General features: G+C 56.4%; 1 protein-coding gene across 12 annotated transcripts in view; it reads right to left on the reverse strand.

Annotated features, from left to right (window-relative positions):
• Positions 1-18,247, reverse strand: part of TCF3 (transcription factor 3) — a 54,617-nt gene that overhangs the window by 7,916 nt on the left and 28,454 nt on the right. For 2 of the 12 annotated variants that reach the window (XR_011905878.1, XM_072357707.1), the window contains 14 exons: positions 17,212-17,305; positions 12,573-12,640; positions 10,447-10,576; positions 9,402-9,451; positions 5,414-5,516; positions 5,117-5,256; positions 4,888-5,014; positions 4,300-4,358; positions 3,590-3,668; positions 3,115-3,188; positions 2,530-2,733; positions 1,776-1,899; positions 1,284-1,431; positions 100-338 (listed from right to left, as the gene is read on the reverse strand). Coding sequence is in view for 6 of the 12 variants with exons in the window: in XM_072357707.1 (XP_072213808.1) it covers positions 100-338; positions 1,284-1,431; positions 1,776-1,899; positions 2,530-2,733; positions 3,115-3,188; positions 3,590-3,668; positions 4,300-4,358; positions 4,888-5,014; positions 5,117-5,256; positions 5,414-5,516; positions 9,402-9,451; positions 10,447-10,576; positions 12,573-12,590 (1,495 nt within the window). In the remaining 6 variants the exon portion in view is untranslated. Of the gene's footprint in view, positions 1-99; positions 339-1,283; positions 1,432-1,775; positions 1,900-2,529; positions 2,734-3,114; positions 3,189-3,589; positions 3,669-4,209; positions 4,359-4,887; positions 5,015-5,116; positions 5,257-5,413; positions 5,517-9,401; positions 9,455-10,446; positions 10,577-12,572; positions 12,750-17,211; positions 17,309-18,247 lie in introns of those variants that run through there. The other 10 variants (XM_072357702.1, XM_072357705.1, XM_072357703.1 and 7 more) reach the window with 8 other exon arrangements.

Genomic DNA, 18,247 nt, shown 5'->3' on the forward strand with positions numbered 1-18,247 from the left:
AGCGCAAGGCACCACAGCACACGTCACAGAGACAGACAGACAGACAGCCCCGTGCCGATCAGATACGTCAAATATCACCACTCCGGGACCCTCACTGACCTCTAACTTGTTGCTCCAGGTTCAGTATGACTGATACGGCCTGGTGGAGGATTAGCAGTTTGGTCTGTGGTTTTTCGCTGTTTAGGTGGAGTTGGCACATGCGTCCGAGCTCTTTAAAGGCCTCGTTGATGTCACGGACCCGCAGGCGCTCACGGGCATTATTGGCGACCCTCCTTTCTCTTTCTCTCTCGGCTTTTTGCTCTGGGGGAAGAAGATCGTCCTCCTCATCCTCATCTTGACTAATGGTTTAAAATAAGAACGAGACAGGGACATTCCTCGCGTGCACTCTCAGCACCGGTCAACTCACAGACAAAGAAAAAACACACACGGAGGTACCCAGACGTCCCCCAGCCGCGGCACGGGGACGCACAGTGACACGGAGAGAAGCATTAAGGCTCTTCCTCTTCCTCCCTTAAGTTTTTTGTTGGCTGCTTGGTTTTGTATACGCAACAAATAAAGAAAGCACAAAACAACGGGTGATGAAATGGCACAGCTGCTCAGGGAGGCGGTGGGGTCACCGTGGTGCTCAAGAACTGCTGAGATGTGGCACTTGGGGACGTGGGGGTGGGTTGGGGTTGGTGATCTGAGAGGGCTTTTCCGACCCGAGTGACTCTGTGGTTCTGTGCTTATGGTGTGAGCTGTTGCTGGGAGGTGTGCGCTGGCTCCGAGGAGGTGTTGGGTGTTTGGGTGGAGGGCAGGAGGTGGCTGCTGGCTGGGAAGCTGAGCAAGCTGATGGCGAGGCTGGGGACAGGCCAGCATGTTGCCAGGCCCCCATCTGACCCACTGCCACGACTGGTTGGCTGTGATGGGGGGAATACAGGAGCCCAAAGCAAATGGAACAGCAGCCTGATGCAGGGAAGGGCTGGAGCCTTCCCTCTCTGCCCAGGGATGCTCAGTGCCTGCTCTGCTTGGGCACGTCCCAAAACTCTGCTTTGTGAGCACGAGGAAAGCCCACAGCCATAAAGACAGCAGGGCAAGTGACTGGGAGCCCTCCAAGGCACGGCTGGTTCCAATGCCGCAGGACCCCAGGCTGTGCCCCTCTGAGGCTGGGCAGGGGGTCTGCACCACAAGGACAGGTCCCAGTGTCACCAGGCTGAGCCCAGTTGCCTGGAGGTCACTGTGGCCGTACCCCGAGCCAAATGCCTTCAGAGCAGTACAAAGGGAGAGACCTGTTCAAAGAGCACCTTGTTCTATTCCGGGAGGGTTTCAGCTCCTTCTTCTCCTCTTCAGAGTTATCTGCCACTGATGTGTTCTCCTCATCCTCCTTCTCTTCCCTTTTTATCTCGTTGGTTCCAGAGGAGACGCTGCTTCGTCCCAGCCCCCCTGACAAACCTGCCAAGGAACACAGAGGTTGGAGGGGGCTGGGAGTCCCCATTCATGCAGCACCACATCCCCATCTCGCCCTGCTCGGGGGTCTCCAATTCAGCTGTTCCCCCTTCACTCCCATTCCACCACTCACATCTCCCAGAGCCCACCCTTCCCCAAGCAGTGCAGTGCCTGGGCTCTCACTGTACCCACAGCTGGAGGGGCAGGAACATGCGGGATGAGCCAGAAGCCACATTAAGGACCTCTGGGAAAAGTGCTGTGGGTGAACCGAGTTCTATGGGGAGCCCCGAGCTGGATGTGGGGTGACCCCAAGAAGGACTCATGCATGCCCAGGTGCAGAGCTGCCTTACCACTGTACGTGTCCTGCTGCCTGTTGAGGTCGGGGAGTGAGCTGGGCTGTGATGGAAGTGTGACATGGTTGTGGAGCATGCTGGGGGTGCTGGACAGCCCGTCTTCAGGGTGACCTCCTCCCACCTACAGCAGAATGAGCAGAGCAAGCTTAGAGGGGTGGAAGTGTCAGAGCCAGCACAGGTTCCCCAGCACAGAGCCACGTGCCCTCCATGCAGGAGAGAAGAGCCAACCTGCCCTGGGGGCTGCAGGGTGCTGGGTTGCAACTCCATGCCCAGAGCCAAGGGGGAAGCCCCCAGCAGTGCTGCCATCCTGCCGTCCCATGGACAAGCACTGCTTGCTTGCGTGCTGCACAGGACGTTCTGCCTGGCTGCATGCACTTCCATAGGGCACCAATGATTCTGCAGCCCCCACAATGCCATAAGAGCAAGGGCATCCCTGCAGCACAGACCTCACACAGATGAGGATTGGGCAGCCTGCATCCCGTGGGGCTGCACTGCGCTGGCAGGGATTGGCAGCACAGAGCAAACGTTCCCACTGCTGCAGCTGGTTTGTAGCACGGGGCACAATGCTCTGTACCAGGGTCTGGGGAGCAAAGCACACCAGGTTCTGCAATGATGATCACTCTGGCAGGGACCCAGACCCGCTCAGAACATGTTCCTGTGGTCACCAACCTCCAGACAAGGGGGAAGCAGTGCAGGACCCTACGCACCTGGGATGCCCACCCCATCACAGCGCTCCCCATCCGTCACTCACCAGGCTGGGGTGCCGACCCCCCAGGGACATGACGGAGGCAGGGAAGGCCTGGCCCAGGCTGCCCACAGCAGCGCTGTGTGCGGGTGCTGAGCCCAGAAGCCCGTGCATGTCCCCATGGTTGCTTGGCATGGCGGCCGTTTGGCCCACGGCGTGATTCCTCAGCACGTGGATGGCTTCGTCCAACCTATCTTCCATTTTGTTTTGCTGGAAAGAGGGGACGGAGAGAGAAAGAAATCTGTCAATGTCTGCCCCACGCGGCCCAACCCTTTGGCTGCAGGGCAGACATGGGGGCGAGCAGCACAACCCCAGCAGTGCCACCCCCAGGGACACCAAGGTGCCAGAGGAGCAGCTCTGCTCAGCCAGCAGGAAGCTGGGCTGAACCCAATGGTGTGGATGGGGGTCAGGAATCAGTGCCCAAATGGGTTTGACCACATCCCCCCAACCATCGCTATGAGCACCTCCAACCCACATCACTCTGTCAACCAACCAACCCCCTTCAGGTCCTGGGGGAGAGGATTTGACAGATCCCACCACCCCCAGGGATGCAAAGGAAGGAGAAGAAGAGCGAGGAGACGTTTCACTTACTAAAGTGTGGAGGCTCCCTTCGTAGCTGGGAGATAAGGCACCCTGTCCGCCCGCTCGAGACCACTGGGATGTGCCTGGCAACAAACAGGGACACTTTGGGACTGGGCACAGCAGCCGCTAGATGGAGCTGGAAGCTGAGCCACCACAGCATGTATAGGGACACCATCACACTGCATGGAGCCACAGAGGCAAGGAGCAGCAGGCTGGTGGCTCTGCACCCCCCCACACACACACATACAGGGTTTGGGCTTTATTGGGCACTGCAATGGTTTTGCAGCATCCACACTGGGTTCATCCCATAGGAGGGAAAGCCAGGGACAAAGTTCCTGAGCCCCACTGAGATGGGCTGCATGGAAATGGGGCTCCCCCAGGAGCTTGGGGGTGGCAGAGATGCTTCAACTCGCACCTTTGCTTTTAAAAACAAATGGGCTTTTTAAGGAGGGTTTCTATGGAGCTGATCTGGGACGTCACCTACCTGCAAGGCCCTGCGGGGAGCCGACCGGTGTGGAGGGGTTTGATGAGAAGTTATTGCTAGAGTGATCTGGGGAATAAATCTGGAGGGAGAGAAGCACGGTCAGCCCTGTGTTACAACTCCCCTTCCCCAGCGCTGCTGTGAGTGTGAGTGTCCCTCCTGCCCCACTGCCAGCCCCCAGCTCAACCCAGCCCCCAGCTCATCCCAGCACCTGGTGCCCCAGCCCTGCACTATCCCTTCTTGGTCCCACATGCTGAAGGTAAAGGGGAGCCACCCCAAAATAACCGTGGGGTGCAATGCTGAGCCCCCCCTCAAAGCACCAGGTAGAAGCAAAGGTCTCTGTGCTGAACGGGTGCTCTGACAGCCCCACAGCAGAGAACGCTGCTCTCAATGGGACAGTGCCCTCCAGTTTGCAGCAGCACACTTAGGGACCGGACACCAGGACCCACCAGTCCCACTTTGAGGGGCTGTATGAGTACGGGTCTGCCCATGGGGCCGTGATAACGCCCCAACGTGCTGCCTCAGGTTCCCCCATCTACTCAAAGAGGTTTTTGCACAGCGCCAGGACTCGGGGTAGCAGCTGTGTTTGTTTGAGGGTGCAGAGGTTCCCCCAAACTTCTCACGCGTCCATCTTCCCACTGCCTAGATGGTCCTCGGTGCAGAGGAAGGTCTGCAGGGGCAGGGAACAGTCGGGGATGTGCAGCAGCTCTTACTGAAGCTAGTGCCTTCCCAAGGGCGTCTCCCGAGCTTCCAGCCGTGGTTCCTCTGTTACCTGTTGAGAGAGGACACAGACATCACTGCTGGGGCACCAGAGAGCAGCTGGGACAAGGCAACTCATATAAATCCTCCCCGATGTTGTTTCCCTTTCTCTGAACAAACCTCCCCCCAGGAATCCAGGTCAGGATGCTCATTTCCCAGTGAACGCGAGTTCACTTCAGTAACACGTTTTGTAATGGGCTCAGCAGGGTCAGAGATTAAAGCACCCAGGGGTTTAATGCAGCATCTGAATGGTCCATTTGGGATTTGGATGAATGGCTTCACGACATCACAGCGTCTCCAAGGGCTGATTCCACAGACCTCGGGCTCCTCCTCAGCCCCACTCTGCTGCTTGGCAAAGCCCACATCCATCCCCTTCCTGGGGGCTGCCCAGGAACCCAGCAGGGCTGAGCTGTGTCCTCTGTGTGACACAAAAGGGATGGGCAGCACATGGGTACGCAGATATGGGCACCCTCAGCCCTGATCTCGGGGCTTTGGCTTTGCACTTGGGTCCCTGTGTGGCAGTGGGGGGGGGGAGCACGTACCCATCATGGTGTCGGTCCCGCTGATCGGCGGCGTGTGGCTGGAGACGCCGTATGGGGTGGAGGCAGAGGAGAAGCCTGACACGGAGGGCAGCCCACCATTCACCTCTCCTGAATGCAGCTGGTAGTTCTGGAGGGGAGGGAACAGGGGGGTGAGGGGATTTCAATGGGCCCCAATGGGGGGGGGGTTTCTTGGGGGGGGGGTACAGCTGTGGATGTGCTGTGATGTTACCATGCGTTCGTGCTGATGTAAACTGTTGAAGCTGGCGGACTGCGGGAGAGGGGAGGAGGAACTGCCCAGCATGGCCCCGTAGCTGGACTGGCTCATGGCACCAGGGGAGCTCCACAGGTCTGGCGTGTTGTGGAGCCCGTCTGGAAGGAAAGGAGGAGCTGTGAGCTGGGTTAGGGGTGCTGCTATGAGTCCCATAGCCTGAGCAGGGGCTGCATCCATCCCCATTGCGCCCTGAAGGGCTCAAGGCTGCTCCAGCCCTGAATCAACACGGCACAATCCCTCCTGTTGGCCACTCACCTGCCATATAGAAGGCTCCGGGGTACACAGTGCTGGGAGGTTTCGAGGGGGTGTATCCAGCCGGGTCCCTGCTGTAGTCATCACCTGAGTTGGATGGATACACCTGCAAGGCAGAGGGGGGCAAGGAGCAGAGCGTCACCCCGGGGCTCAGCACACCCCGTATGGGTGACAGAGAGGGACAAAGCAATGGGGACAGCACCGAGTGGAGCAGCACAGGGCTGGGGATGCAGGGTTGAGCCCAGCAACCTCTGCCTTCCCGGAATGGCACCCAGCAGGCTGTGCTGGCCCCAGTTTCGGTGCTCTGCTCCAGTTCCCGTTTCTGTGGTTATAGCTTTTTATGAGCAACCACAAAGCCCATCATTTCTGCATGCAAAACCCGCACCCAAGGGCATAGGATGGGTCAGGGGTGGTGGGGACAACGAGCCCAGGGAACCTCATCGCTGCACCCCAACTGCAGGTGAACCTGCAAGGTGCAGCTCCATTGCACTGCAGCGTACTTCAATCACGCTGCTCTACTCCAGCAGCAGCACAACCCCAAACCGCAGCCCTCATGGAGACCCCAACCCCCCCCCCCAGCAGCGCATCGGCCCCATTCTGTGTGCTCACACATGGGGTCAGCTGCAAACCATTGCTAATAAGAGGTGTGTGTGTGTAGGGGGGGGGATCAGCCCCTTGTGCAGGACGGCACAAAGCTCTGCCAGCCTTCAGCAGCTCCGTGATGCCAAAGAGAACATCAGCTTTCACAAACGCATCCCAGAAAACCCTTTTAAGGCACCGTTGGGAGGCGGTTCCCGTTTCTGAACGTAGGGAATTCGACGTGCAAAGAAACCGAAACGCAGCACGAAATCTACGTGAGAACCTTCCCTGCAGCCTATTTCCATCCACCCGACCCGTTTCATTCCGAAACCACCATTTTCATTTTGATTTGAGTTGCTTTCGATGCCCCTGAAAGCAGAGGAGGGCGCTGGGGCTCCTGGAAAAGCTGCTGGTACAGCACAGAGCTTGGATAGGATGGGAACGGGTGCTCTGTGCCCACCCCCAACCCACCCCATTCCGACCCCCCACGCCAGAGAGGGCAGAGAAAACCAGTCTCTATTCCTCTTATTGCTCACAACGCTGAGAATTTCTTCTTTCTTTTCCTTACAACCTTCTGAAATGCTTCTTTTTTCTCCCTTTGTGCCCCCAGTTCCTGCTTCTCAGAGCTGCTTCTCTCCTCCTGCTTCCCCCTGTGCCATGTGGTTTCCCCACATACTCATCTCCATCCTCCCCCCCCCCCCCCAAAGCCTCTTCAGCCCCCATGTGGGTATGGGGCTCCTTGGAGGGGATGGGGGGGGGAACGGACAGACTCTGCCCTACATCAGAGCTGGAAGCAACTGGCCAACATTGGTGGCAATGAGAGGGGAAAGGAGGGGAATAGAGGGAAGGGGAAAACCTGACGGGTGCTGGCAGCTGCCCTCCAGCCTTTGCTTAAACCCCCCCAACCCCCCAGATTTGCTTTCTGTGCACGAGGGGCCGAATGGGCAGCACGGGGTTGGGGAGAGCAAGGAAAAGAGAGGAGGAAGAAGAAGAAGAAGAGGAGGAGGAGGAGGAGGAGGGCTGCGAAGAATTGAGAATCCAGCAAATTGACTTTTCCTCTAATTTGATTAAATAGCGGGAGCTGGGACGGGGGGGAATCGAATGAAGCACGTCTAATGGGCCCCGCGCCATCTGCCAGGGCTTGGCGCACGGCCAGCCTACGAGGCAGCTGCGTGGCTGCAGGGAGGGGAAGGGAAGGGGGGGGGGGGGCTGAGAAGGGGCCCCCGCATCCATTTAATGCATCGAAAGAGCCAAGGAAGGGAACGGCGGGGGGAGGAAGGAGAGGGGCTGCAAAGTGTTGGGGTTTCGCTTTGATCCCACATCCCCAATGCAGCGCCACGAGACCTACAAGTTGCTGTGGGATTCCCATCCACCCAAAGCCAAGGGATGGTGGTGAGAGCAACACCCCCCCCCCCTTAAAGCCAAGGGATGGTGGTGAGAGCAACACCCCCCCCCCCTTAAAGCCAAGGGATGGTGGTGAGAGCAACCCCCCCCCCTTAAAGCCAAGGGATGGTGGTGAGAGCAACCCCCCCCCTTAAAGCCAAGGGATGGTGGTGAGAGCAACACCCCCCCCCTTAAAGCCAAGGGATGGTGGTGAGAGCAACACCCCCCCCCCCTTAAAGCCAAGGGATGGTGGTGAGAGCAACACCCCCCCCATTAAAGCCAAGGGATGGTGGTGAGAGCCGTCCCAGCATTGGGGGAATGGCAGCCAAGCGCTGCAGGAAGCGGTAAATCAGCGCCAAACCCCCCCCCTGCACAACCAACCCACCCCCCCCCCGGCCCCAAACCCCGGCGTCGGCCTCGGGGACCTCCAGGTGAGGTCATTTCCTCCAGTTGGAACTGCCAGCACAGCGAGGGCCGGCCGGGGGCCGCGCACAGAGCCCTGGAGCTGTGAGCTGAAGGGATTTATAGCTGCGTGCTTTGTTGGGTTGTGTGTTATTATTATTATTGCTTTTCCCCCCCTTTTTTTTTTCCTTCTCCTCAACCCCCCCCCCACCCTCACCCTCTGTTTTTTCTGCTTTAAATGCACTAAGCGGGGTGGGACTGCAACACACTGAGAGCAAACAGAGAGCTGAGCACGCAGCCAACCCATAGAGGATGAGCACAGTGGATGCAGCTCAGCTCCGTTCCCACCTCAACACATCACACCTCTCTCCATCCATCCGACCCCATCGGGGTCCCCCCACGCTGTGCCCACGACCCTCCACGTTCCTTCTTCCTTCTTTCCGAAGCAGCTTTGGAAACTGCACATCCAAGCACTTTATTTTGAAGGAGAGGTTTTGGAACCTGTTTGTTTTGCACCGGCTCCAGCGATAACACACGGAGCGGGGCTGCAAAGAGCCTTTGATCTGCTGCCGTTTGTCCCAACCCCCCCCCCCATCCTCCACCTCCTCCCCATCCCACTTAGGTGTGGATTTCTCTCCCCCCCCTTTCCTCAGCGTGGAAGTTCAACAGCAGAATGCAAAGCAGAGGTCACTGCTGGGAAGAAGCTGTTTGGGGGGGGGGTGGAATGCATTAAAAGTTGGGGTGCGTAAAGCTGGATGCAAAGCATGCACGGCACTGAGCTGTGCTGCTCTGCTGTGCTGCAGAACCCCACTGCCTATGGGTGGGATCAGAGCTGGAATAGCTGGGCTGCAGGTGTTGGTGCTGACATGTGCATGGGGTCGGCAAACACCGAGTGGCTCCTGGGGGGGCATCGGGGCCCTCGGAGCAGCAGCAACATGACAGGGAGCTCCCCAGCACCTTTGAAATCTGAGGCCAACAAAGGGCCATTTGTCAGAGCAATGCTTTCCCTACACGGCACGGCCGGGCTTTGGGAGCTCTGAATTTCAGCAAGGTTTATCCCTATGAAAGCAGAATCTCTTCAAGCTGAGCTCTCTACAACAGTGCATTGGGTCCCCCCAGCAGCACAGGGTGCAGTGCTACATCCCTCAGTTCCTTTGGGCACGCAGCAAAGCCAGACAACTCTGCACCCCCTCCTCCCCAGCCTCCTTTCCTGCAGATCCCATTACTCCGAGCCACAAAGCCATTGTTCAGTTTATTCCCCTCCGACAGCCCTCGGAGCATGGCTAACAGATTCCTGCAGCCTGCTCGGCTTTCCTATAAAGCAGCACGGGCAGCGCACACACCTGGAGCAGCCCCCAGCTGCCTGCGTGCCTCATGGCTGCTTTGCTTCCCTCCTGCACTGAAACCTGACCGTGCTGAATATTCCACTGCAATGGGGGCACTGTGATGTAACCTCAAAGGGATGGGGGTGGAGGGCTGAGGGCAGGACCCCTCTGTCTGTGTTTGTGATCCCAGCCCGCAGTGCTTCCCCTCTATCTCCTATGAGGGGTGGGGGGAGCCCTTCTCTCTCTGTACGGCTGGAGGTGGGGGTTGGCAGTGGTGGGGGTGCAGGGCCCCAAGCACTCACCGAGGAGGGGAGTCCAGGAGGCACCTTCCGAACCTTTTTGGGCTGTCCATCTGCTTGGGAGACAAGGTGAGAGGATGGGGTTTGTTGAAAGGGAGTCAGCAGGGGGGAAAACAAACAGCAGCTAAACAGAAGGGCACAACACACAGACCCCAAATGTCCCGTAGCTAAAGGAGGGTCAGTAACGGGAACGAGGAAGAGCCTCCCTGCTCTTCACCCCATGCATAACCCTTAACTGTAATTGAGGGTTGCATCTTAGATGTTTTTTAGCCCATGCTTAAGGAAAGCCCCAGTGAGGGGCAGTGCAGGAGACAGGGGAGATTCATCATAGGATGAAGCAAAAAGGGAATCATTCCCCAGGCTGGCAGCGCAGAGCAGCGCTGTACGAACCGAAATGAATGCCTTTGTCTGAAAGGCACTGGAAGGAACACACAGCACCGGGTCACTTCTGGTTTCGTTTGGTGGGGAAAGCCCAAAATAGAGACAGATTCTGGTGGGGGTGTGGGGTGGAACTAGGACAAAACCCACTGGGCTTTGTCATTCGAAAGCAGGATTCGCACCCAGCCCTACCCTGCAAAGTGCCCCATGTCCAGGTGGGTGCCAACACGCACAACTGCTGCTCCCAGCGCTGGGTGTGAGGTTGTGGGGGGCAGCCCCAGTGCTGTCACACTGCAGAGCCCCAATAGGGACCAGCAGCCCCCGAACCCACCTCAAAGCAGCCCCAGGTTTTCCAGGAACGACCACTGACGTGTGATGCGGCTTGAGGTGTTTATAGAAGAACCTCAAGCCATCTGCATCTGTAACCCAACCTGACATTTACCGGAAAAGAGGAAATTCCAAATGACTGAGAGTCCAAATTCCCACTTTTTTTTAGGCTTTTTTTTTTCCCTTTCCCTTTGGAATGGGGGGGGTGATATATTAAACCAAACAACCAATAAAACAAGCAGATGCCAGATGTGCACCCAGAAGAGCAGCAGCAGCAGCAGCACTGGGACTCGCCCTGCGGTCACCCAGCCAAACCAAAGCAATGTGCCAACAGCCAACGTACCTATGCTGCTCTCAGCACCTCTCCTGCGAGGATTGTTGGGGTAAGAAAAATACTGAGACCCCCCCTTCACTCCTGTGGGGGAAAGCGTGCTCGGACTGGAGATTCCCATTTCGCCGGGCAGGAAACCGGTCTGCAAACAAGGAGAGGGAGAAAGCTCTGGGTGAGGATACTGGAAAAGCATTGAGCTCCATTAGGGAGAACAGAACTGCCTTCTACAGAGGGAAAAAGAAACAAGCCTGGGGGGCCAGGAGGAAAAATCAATAGGGGCTGGAGGGGGGGGGATGTGTGTGCAATAAGATGAGGGGCTTTCATGCCGTGTGTTCTCCCTGCTACCCAGGGATGCACTCAGCAGGTGTTGGTGCCCCTCTGCTGTGCCCTGAACACCCATTTGATCTCAGCTGCAAGAGATGAGAGAGGTGACACCGCCGGTGATCCACCCCAGTCCTGCCCATAAGGCCAATGACACAATCCCAGCCCATGGCACCAACCAGACCCGCTGCAGAGCTGCAACGCCTTCACTTCGGCTGCTTTTCTCTTATGTTTTATCAGGGAAAAGTGAAATCCCTCTTTCTGAAATGAGGAAACTCCTCCCCTGTGTTTATCCGAGCTGACCTTGGGGCGCTGGGAAGCACAAGGGAGACAGCAAGAAACCCAGCCCCACTGCCGGCCCTGGGACCGAGCTCTGTGCCTTTATAGGGAATTCACAAGGATGGCAAAGGGCCTCCGAGCCACAAAAGCTCCCTTTGAAGCATCTTCAGGGGCTGAGTTGAAAGAAAGGAGAGCTTCAAGCTTTTGAGACGCTGGGAAGAAAAATGCTCCGCTCTTAAAGCGCGGCCTTCCTGCAAAAAAGGGGTCGGGGAGGGAAAGAGGAGCTTGTGTGTTCACAGCTGGTGACATTCCTGCAATCTGTTCCACTGGTCATGTTACCTCCGTGCTGAACGCTCCGTGGCTGAAGAGAGCAGGAGCAGAATGGGAGGGGATGGCGGTGGGCAGGTAACCCCGGGAGCACTGAGATTTGGGGGTAAATGCCCCAGAAAGGGGGAACTTTCGGCCCCATCCCTCACCCTGGGGATGCCTCCCGAGGTTGCTCGGTGAGCAGGCAGCCATAAATCTGCTTCAATGAGGGCGTTTTGGGGACAATAACATCCAAACAGGTCAAACCTCCCTCCCCAGCACCCCCCCCCCACCCCACAGAATGGAAGCCAGCAGCAACAACTGCAGACAGCGCTGTGATGAGAAGGCTTGGTGTCCCCCCACATCAAATGCTTCCATCCCACACCACTACCCCCATCCGGCCCCATGTGCCTGCACAGCCCCATTTGCCCACCCCATGTCTGTTCCCTTCTATCTTTCCCCCCCCAGCCCCCTCCCCTCCAACAAAACCCCAGCAAAACCATCACATTAAAAAGCCTGGCTTGGCATCTGTCCCGTTTTTATTTTAGCAGCTTCAGTGGTAAATTAAATCCACTCTGGCACGGGCAGCCAGCACAGCTGTTTCAGCAAAGGAAACATCCTCAGTTCAGAAAAAGAGGAAATTATGACAAATTGGTGTAAAATTAAAACACGTCATATGTGTGTGTGGACATGGAGAAAAGCAAAGCTGTCCGGCTGAGGGAGGGCTGTGCCCCTCCACAACGCCGTGCTCTGTTCCCCAAGCCCTGAGCTGTCTATGTGTCCCCCCCCCCCCCCAACCCCGACTGCAGGGATGAGCATCAGCCACAGGTTCTGAATGGCCACGGACCCAAACGCTGCCCGACCTCCAGCAAAATGATGGCACAGCAGCGCAGCAACCACGACACAGCTCTTCCCTTTGGCAAGCAATGGGGTGCTGGCCAAGGAGGGGTTTTGTTCCCTTTTGTTTGCAGCTTGGGCTGATGGATGGAAGCGATAGGGATGGAGGTGCCGGAGATGGGATGGGAACAGAGAGAGCAGCCGTGCCAAGGCTGGCAGTGAGATGGGGAACCCCTGACCCCAATCCCAGCCCTGTCAGCTCCTCCCCTGAGCCCCCAGCACACACTGTGCAGCCCCTTCTGAGCTTTGCAGGACCTCGTGCCCGGAGCTGCCAACATACTGCTCACCCCTGAGCTCTCACACAGCAAATAAAGCTCACCGTGTTCTACCCTTACCTGGCTCAGTCCTGGCATCCCGGCGTCTCTTCCAAACGTGGAGTACGAAGCTCTTTCACCGCTCTTCCCTACGGTGGAGAAGAAACAGAAACGATGCTGTGTGTGATGGGGAAGCAGAACCCTGCACCCATCCCTCCTCCCCGTCTCTGCAGCAGCTCCCTGTGCCTGCAAGCAGCAGGGAACAGCTCTCGATGAGAGCACAGCAGCGCCTTTAAGTGTGCGAGAGGCAGGGCTCGGTCCACAAACAGCAAAACCCCAAACCGGGGAAGTGCTCGTGGCCATGGAAACTGGCAGTTGGAGGCCAGAGCAGCACAGACACACACACAAAAAAAAACACCCACCCAACACAACACAAACCTCCAGACATATTAAATAATATAAAGCTCCGAGTTTGGCAGAGGCAGAGAGAACTCGGAGCCAGGAGGGAAGGAGGAGGCTGCATGTGCTTCCCATACAATGGGACGCTCCATCTTGCTGGGGCTCAGCTCCCACCCCTCGTGGATTATTTCCTGCTCCTTTTTCATTTGCTGGGTGTTCAGCTTCCTAAAGGAGAATGGATTCAATGGGAAAGTTCCTTCGCTGCTCACTTTGGCCCCAGCCCACAGGGTCCCCATGGCCCTGTGCCACCCGCTCCCCATGATGCCTTCTATTGATGCCCAGCACTCCCTATACCCACATACTGCTGAGAACACTGGCACGCAGCACCCATGGGTGCTGGGGGTGGGGGGATTGGGACTCCTGGTCATCATAAAGCAACAGCCTATGAGTGGTGCTGCTGGGGAACTGGAGATGGTGAGCTCGCATGGATGCAGCTGGTGGTGATGGGGTCACCCCAAAAACCCCTTCTCCAAAATGGGGTGATGGCATCCTGACTTCACTATTCAATCCTGCCTCCAGGCTGCTGACACCAGCAAAACCAGCAGGGAAGGATTTGACCAATCTGCTTAACCCAAAGCCCTCAGATACAGGCTAATGCACCGGGGCGACACCGGGGCCACAAACCCTGCTGAGAGCTCCTGGGGAGCAGCTGAAGATGATGGGGAGAAAACTGCCCCGAGTCGCCCCCAGTGATGGGAACGTGATGGGCTGCTCAGTTTGCAGCCCCCAGCACTGATTGCAATGCAGGCATGGTGAGCTCAGCCCAATCTTCTGAGCGGTCCCGGAGCTGCACAGCCAAACCTGAGAGCCCCAAAGGGATGGGGTGAGTCCAACCCGGCCCTGCTCCCTCCATCCCAATGGGCAGACATGCTGGGCCCTGCCACAGCCTTGCTGCAGAGGCTTAAACATTAAGTAAACAAAGGTCAGGATGTCAGAGGACAGATCTCTTAAATGACCTAATTTCTCAAAGAGCTTAGCAGCTATATTTGCTGTGGTGTGACACAAATAGCTCAGCAGGTTGTGGCACTGGGGGGCGGCGGGGGGAGGATCACGGCTGCTCCCAAACCAGAGGGAAACCAGGGCAATCCCAGCCCTCTGCACTGCAAACCCATCACTGCTCCCACCCACCCAACGGCACCCCGATCCCAAACCCACCACGGGAAAGCAGAACAGCCATATGACAACTGCAAGCATCAAGTCTGCGCTCAGTGCCTCTCCCCAAACCTGCTGCTTTTTCATCTGATGTTTGTTCTTTTGTGCCTCGTTTGATTCATGTCAGAAGCAAAGCGTGCCTGGTACCAGCAATCTGCTGCATGCTTTGATCAGCAGCGGTGTGAGGGTAGGAGGAACTTCAGAGGGAGAGGCAGCCCTCAACCCAGCACTGGGATAATGCAGAAAGAGGAGCAAATCTCGGCTGCTGAGACTGTAGATTTAGTTTGGTAGGAAAATGAGGCTGGAGGGATGGAAGAGGGAGGGATGGCAGAGGGAGGGATGGCAGAGAAGGAGGGATGGTGGATGCTGAGGAAGGCCAAACTTTGGAGAGATGGCAGATTTCTAGGCTCTGGGGTTTGGCAGAGCCTGGAGGTTCTGGGCAGGAAATGGGGACGAAGTTCCAACCAGAGAGCACAGACTGGGATGAAAACAGAGCTCTGGGCAATGTGACAGGAATGTCCCCAAATGCCATCTCCAAATGACCGAATCCTGCTACTCTGACAGCGTTCAGGTGGACAGATAGTATGGAAAGTTGGGCAATAAATCATTACATCAGGATCCCTTTTTGTGGGGAGGACACTGGGATGAGCACCAGCACCTCCCCTCCAACATCCAGGGTTAAGCAGAGTTGTGGGTTTGCCTTTTCTCCCCCCAAGACAAACTCCAGTGACAGACATGCAAGGGAAGAAGACCCAACGTACCCATAGATTTAGCCAACAGCCCCTGGGCACCCAGGTACCTCCCAGGGCTCCCAGCATCACCCCAGCCCCAGCTCCCACCCCCTGCCTGCCCCAGCCCTGTTAACTCCATCACAGCTCATCCTGGGGAGGAAGGAGAGGCAAAGCCCAGGCTGGAATAGGAAGGAGGTAGGAATATGTTTAACAAAAACCAGGGGAGCTGCACCCAGCCCTGTCTGCAGGAGGATTAAAAGCACTGTCCAGGAAGAAGAGAACCCACAACAGCTCCCAACGTGCACCACAAGATTTGAGACACCCCTCTGCAAAGAAGCTAATTACTAGAAATAATGACTAGAAAGAAATCTGTTCCGGCTTATCAGTTTCCCTCCTGTTTAAAGCAATGCCCCCCCCCCCCCCTCCCAGCCATCTGAAAGGGAATGGTGAAAGAATGATTGATTTTTGTAAGATGGGTGATTTAAAACAACAAAAAAAATCCCTCCTCACCCACCACCTCGTGCCACCCGGGGGGACCTTTTGGGAAAGCAGGGAGTGACAGAGAGGTGCCATCTCCAAAGCTCACACTTCCCTCCCACTCTGCCATTGCAATCCTATGCAAAAAAGATTGGGCTGGGTTTCTTTTTTTTTCCCTTCCCTCTCATCTTCCCTTGAAGATTTTTTGCCACTTGAGAAAGTTTTCGGCAGCAGTTTGGTAAAGAGGAAGAGAAAACCCCACCTGTGGTCTTCTTCCACGCTGCCGTTCTTAGTGCAAGAGCGCAGAGGCGAAGCAAAACCTACGTATTTATCTTGGAACCTGCTCCTGGGGTTGGTGTTTTCTCCTTCAGCCACGTTCAATTTTAGGAACAAAAGTGACTTTGAACTGGCAGGAGGCCCCCACCCCTCCTGTCTGCTCTTTCCCAACTCATGGTTTGGTGGTGTGGCTCGGAGTGCTCTGCCTGGAACCAGGGGCATTGCCAGCACTCGAGGGGGCAGTGCAGGGTGTTGGTGCCAAGCGTGGTGCTCGGTAGCAGTTGGAGGATGTCACCCAATGTCACCCATTGAGGCACAGAGGCTCCAGTTCCACGTGCCAGGGAGCAGCCAGCTTGGCAGCCACGCTGCTTGCCAAGCACCCAGAGCCCTGGCTTTGAGTAGAAGCCAAACGTGTCCTCTTCTCCCTGCACACATCAAAGGCAAAGCTCCATGTTCCTCCCCAGGCTCCTTCTCATCTGGAAGCTCTTAGGGCTGCCTTCGCCCCCAGCATGGGAGGGTTTCTGCCCCAGCTCACGCCCCAACAAACATGTGCTGCATGACATCAAGGCTCCCCTGGCCTATGAAGAAACATTTCTTATGCTTTGCTTACATCCTTGTGGGGCAGGAAACAAGAAGGGATCACCTCCCTTGCAGAGGGGCAGCAGTTGGGAGCTGCTCAGAATCGCTCTGCCATCTTCACAAGGTGAAGGGCAACCAAATGTAGCAGAGCTCAAAGTGAGCCCCAAACACAGGCAGGAGGAAGCGTGCTGACAGCAGCTTCCCAATGCCACCCTGCTCTTCTTCCCCTTTCTGACCTGCTCCAGAGGAGGAACTTCTGTGCCCAGTGGGGATTTTCTGTTTCAGACCCAATGCTCCCTCCTCATTCCCCCGCTTCCAATCAGAGGGTTCCACCCACCACTGTGTGGGCAAAGGTGGGGAGGAATAACTCCAATTCCTAATGCCATTACAGCTCTCTAAGTCCTTCAGGATGGATATTTTCTTGCTCTTAATCCCTCCTTCAAGGGAGAGGGTGATGGGTAAAATGTTGTACACAGGATCACTGTCATGGGCACGATGAGGTGTGCTGTCCCTTGTGCCACCAGGTATAGGGGACAGAGAAGGTGGACAGAGAGTGTTCTGCTTGAGCAAAACACAAGACAAGATTCCCCAGATCCCACCCACAGGAGCAGGGAGCTCTCTGCAGGGATCACAATGCCTGGGGCAGCAGGGCTGCAAGGTAAAGTCCCCATGAGCCTGTTGTGAGACCTTAATGATGAGCTGTGCCTGTTGTCCCTCTCTCCATGCCTCACCAACCCTGATTAGCAGCTCCTTGAGAGCAAACTCAGCCCTTCCTGCACCAGTAGAGCCACAATCAACCTGTTACTGCTCTCGAGTGCTACCGTAAAACAGGGAAAAATAATTGTGCCCATAAATACAGGGGCTGCCGTGCACGTTAAGTGCTGATGAGACTCTCTGGCCAACAGCTGCTTTAACCACAGCTCCAACAGCAGGTCTGCTGGGGGAAGCAGTGATGCTGGCCAGTGCAAATGCTCCCAGGAAGTGTGTGTTGCTGTTAGATCAGCCCTGCTTTGAGCCCACAGTGTCAGGCAGCAGGAGGCACTCACCCACTAGTCCAGGTCCCAGGAATGGAGATGAAGACAAGCTGTTGTGCGACGGCAGGTCCCGGTGCTCGCTGTAGTGGGGACCTTCACCATAGCTCTGCTGAAGCAACACAGACAGCGATCATCGGGGATGCTAAGCATTGGATACGTACCTATGTGTGCCCCATTTAATGTGGTGAGATGCTGCCTGATGCAACAGAAGGGGAAAAGACCCAAGCTGCTACTTGATGGGTACCCCCTGGAGATGCCAAAGGCCCTGGTTAGCCACCGAGTCACATCAGTTGCACCGCACAGACCTGCTCTGGAGAGGCCAGGCTGCCAGGGAGCAGCAGGAAGGGTCAAAATCAAAAGCACCTTGTAAACAGGGCACAGAGAAATGATCCCATCCTTGTGGCAGGGAGTGAGGCTGTGGCATCTGGAGGGGACACAGCACCAAAGCAGGGATCCCAGGCTGGTGGCTCCTAATGGGGTTCTGCCCTCGCTCAGCAGCTCAGTGCCCACCAGGTAAGGAGCAAAGAGCCCCAGAAACCCCCAGTGAATTGGGGGGAGCGGAGGGGAAAAGGAACTCTATAAAAATGAGAAATGACACAGAGCTGCTCCACCACTGACCTAAGGGAAGGGAACGGTGCCATCATGAAAACGAATCACACAAACCCATTAAAACATGAGCATCTGTCAAAAAAACACCATTTCAATTAAGTTAATGTCTTTTCTCTCTTCTCCTCCTCGGGCCCCAGCTCTATACTGTTCAGTTTCTGCTGCTTCATGCTGAAGCCTTCCCAGTGCTCCCCAACTCCATCTCCATTTGGAGACCTCACCCACCCCATTGTAATAAACCTGCTTCTCCCCATGCCCAAATCTGAGCACAGGGAGAGGGGAGAAGGAGGAGTGAAGGGCTGCATGAGTGTTTGGAGGAGAGGTAGGCTCCCCTCTGCCTGCTGACTCCCTTCCAAGAACAGAAACATGGCCTAAATGGGGCAAAAAAGGGCATTTCTGAGGTCAGGGCTGCCCTGGGCACAAATGCATGCTCTGAAAGGCA

Source organism: Excalfactoria chinensis, chromosome 26, assembly GCF_039878825.1.
Source record: "Excalfactoria chinensis isolate bCotChi1 chromosome 26, bCotChi1.hap2, whole genome shotgun sequence".
Lineage (NCBI taxonomy): Eukaryota > Metazoa > Chordata > Aves > Galliformes > Phasianidae > Excalfactoria > Excalfactoria chinensis.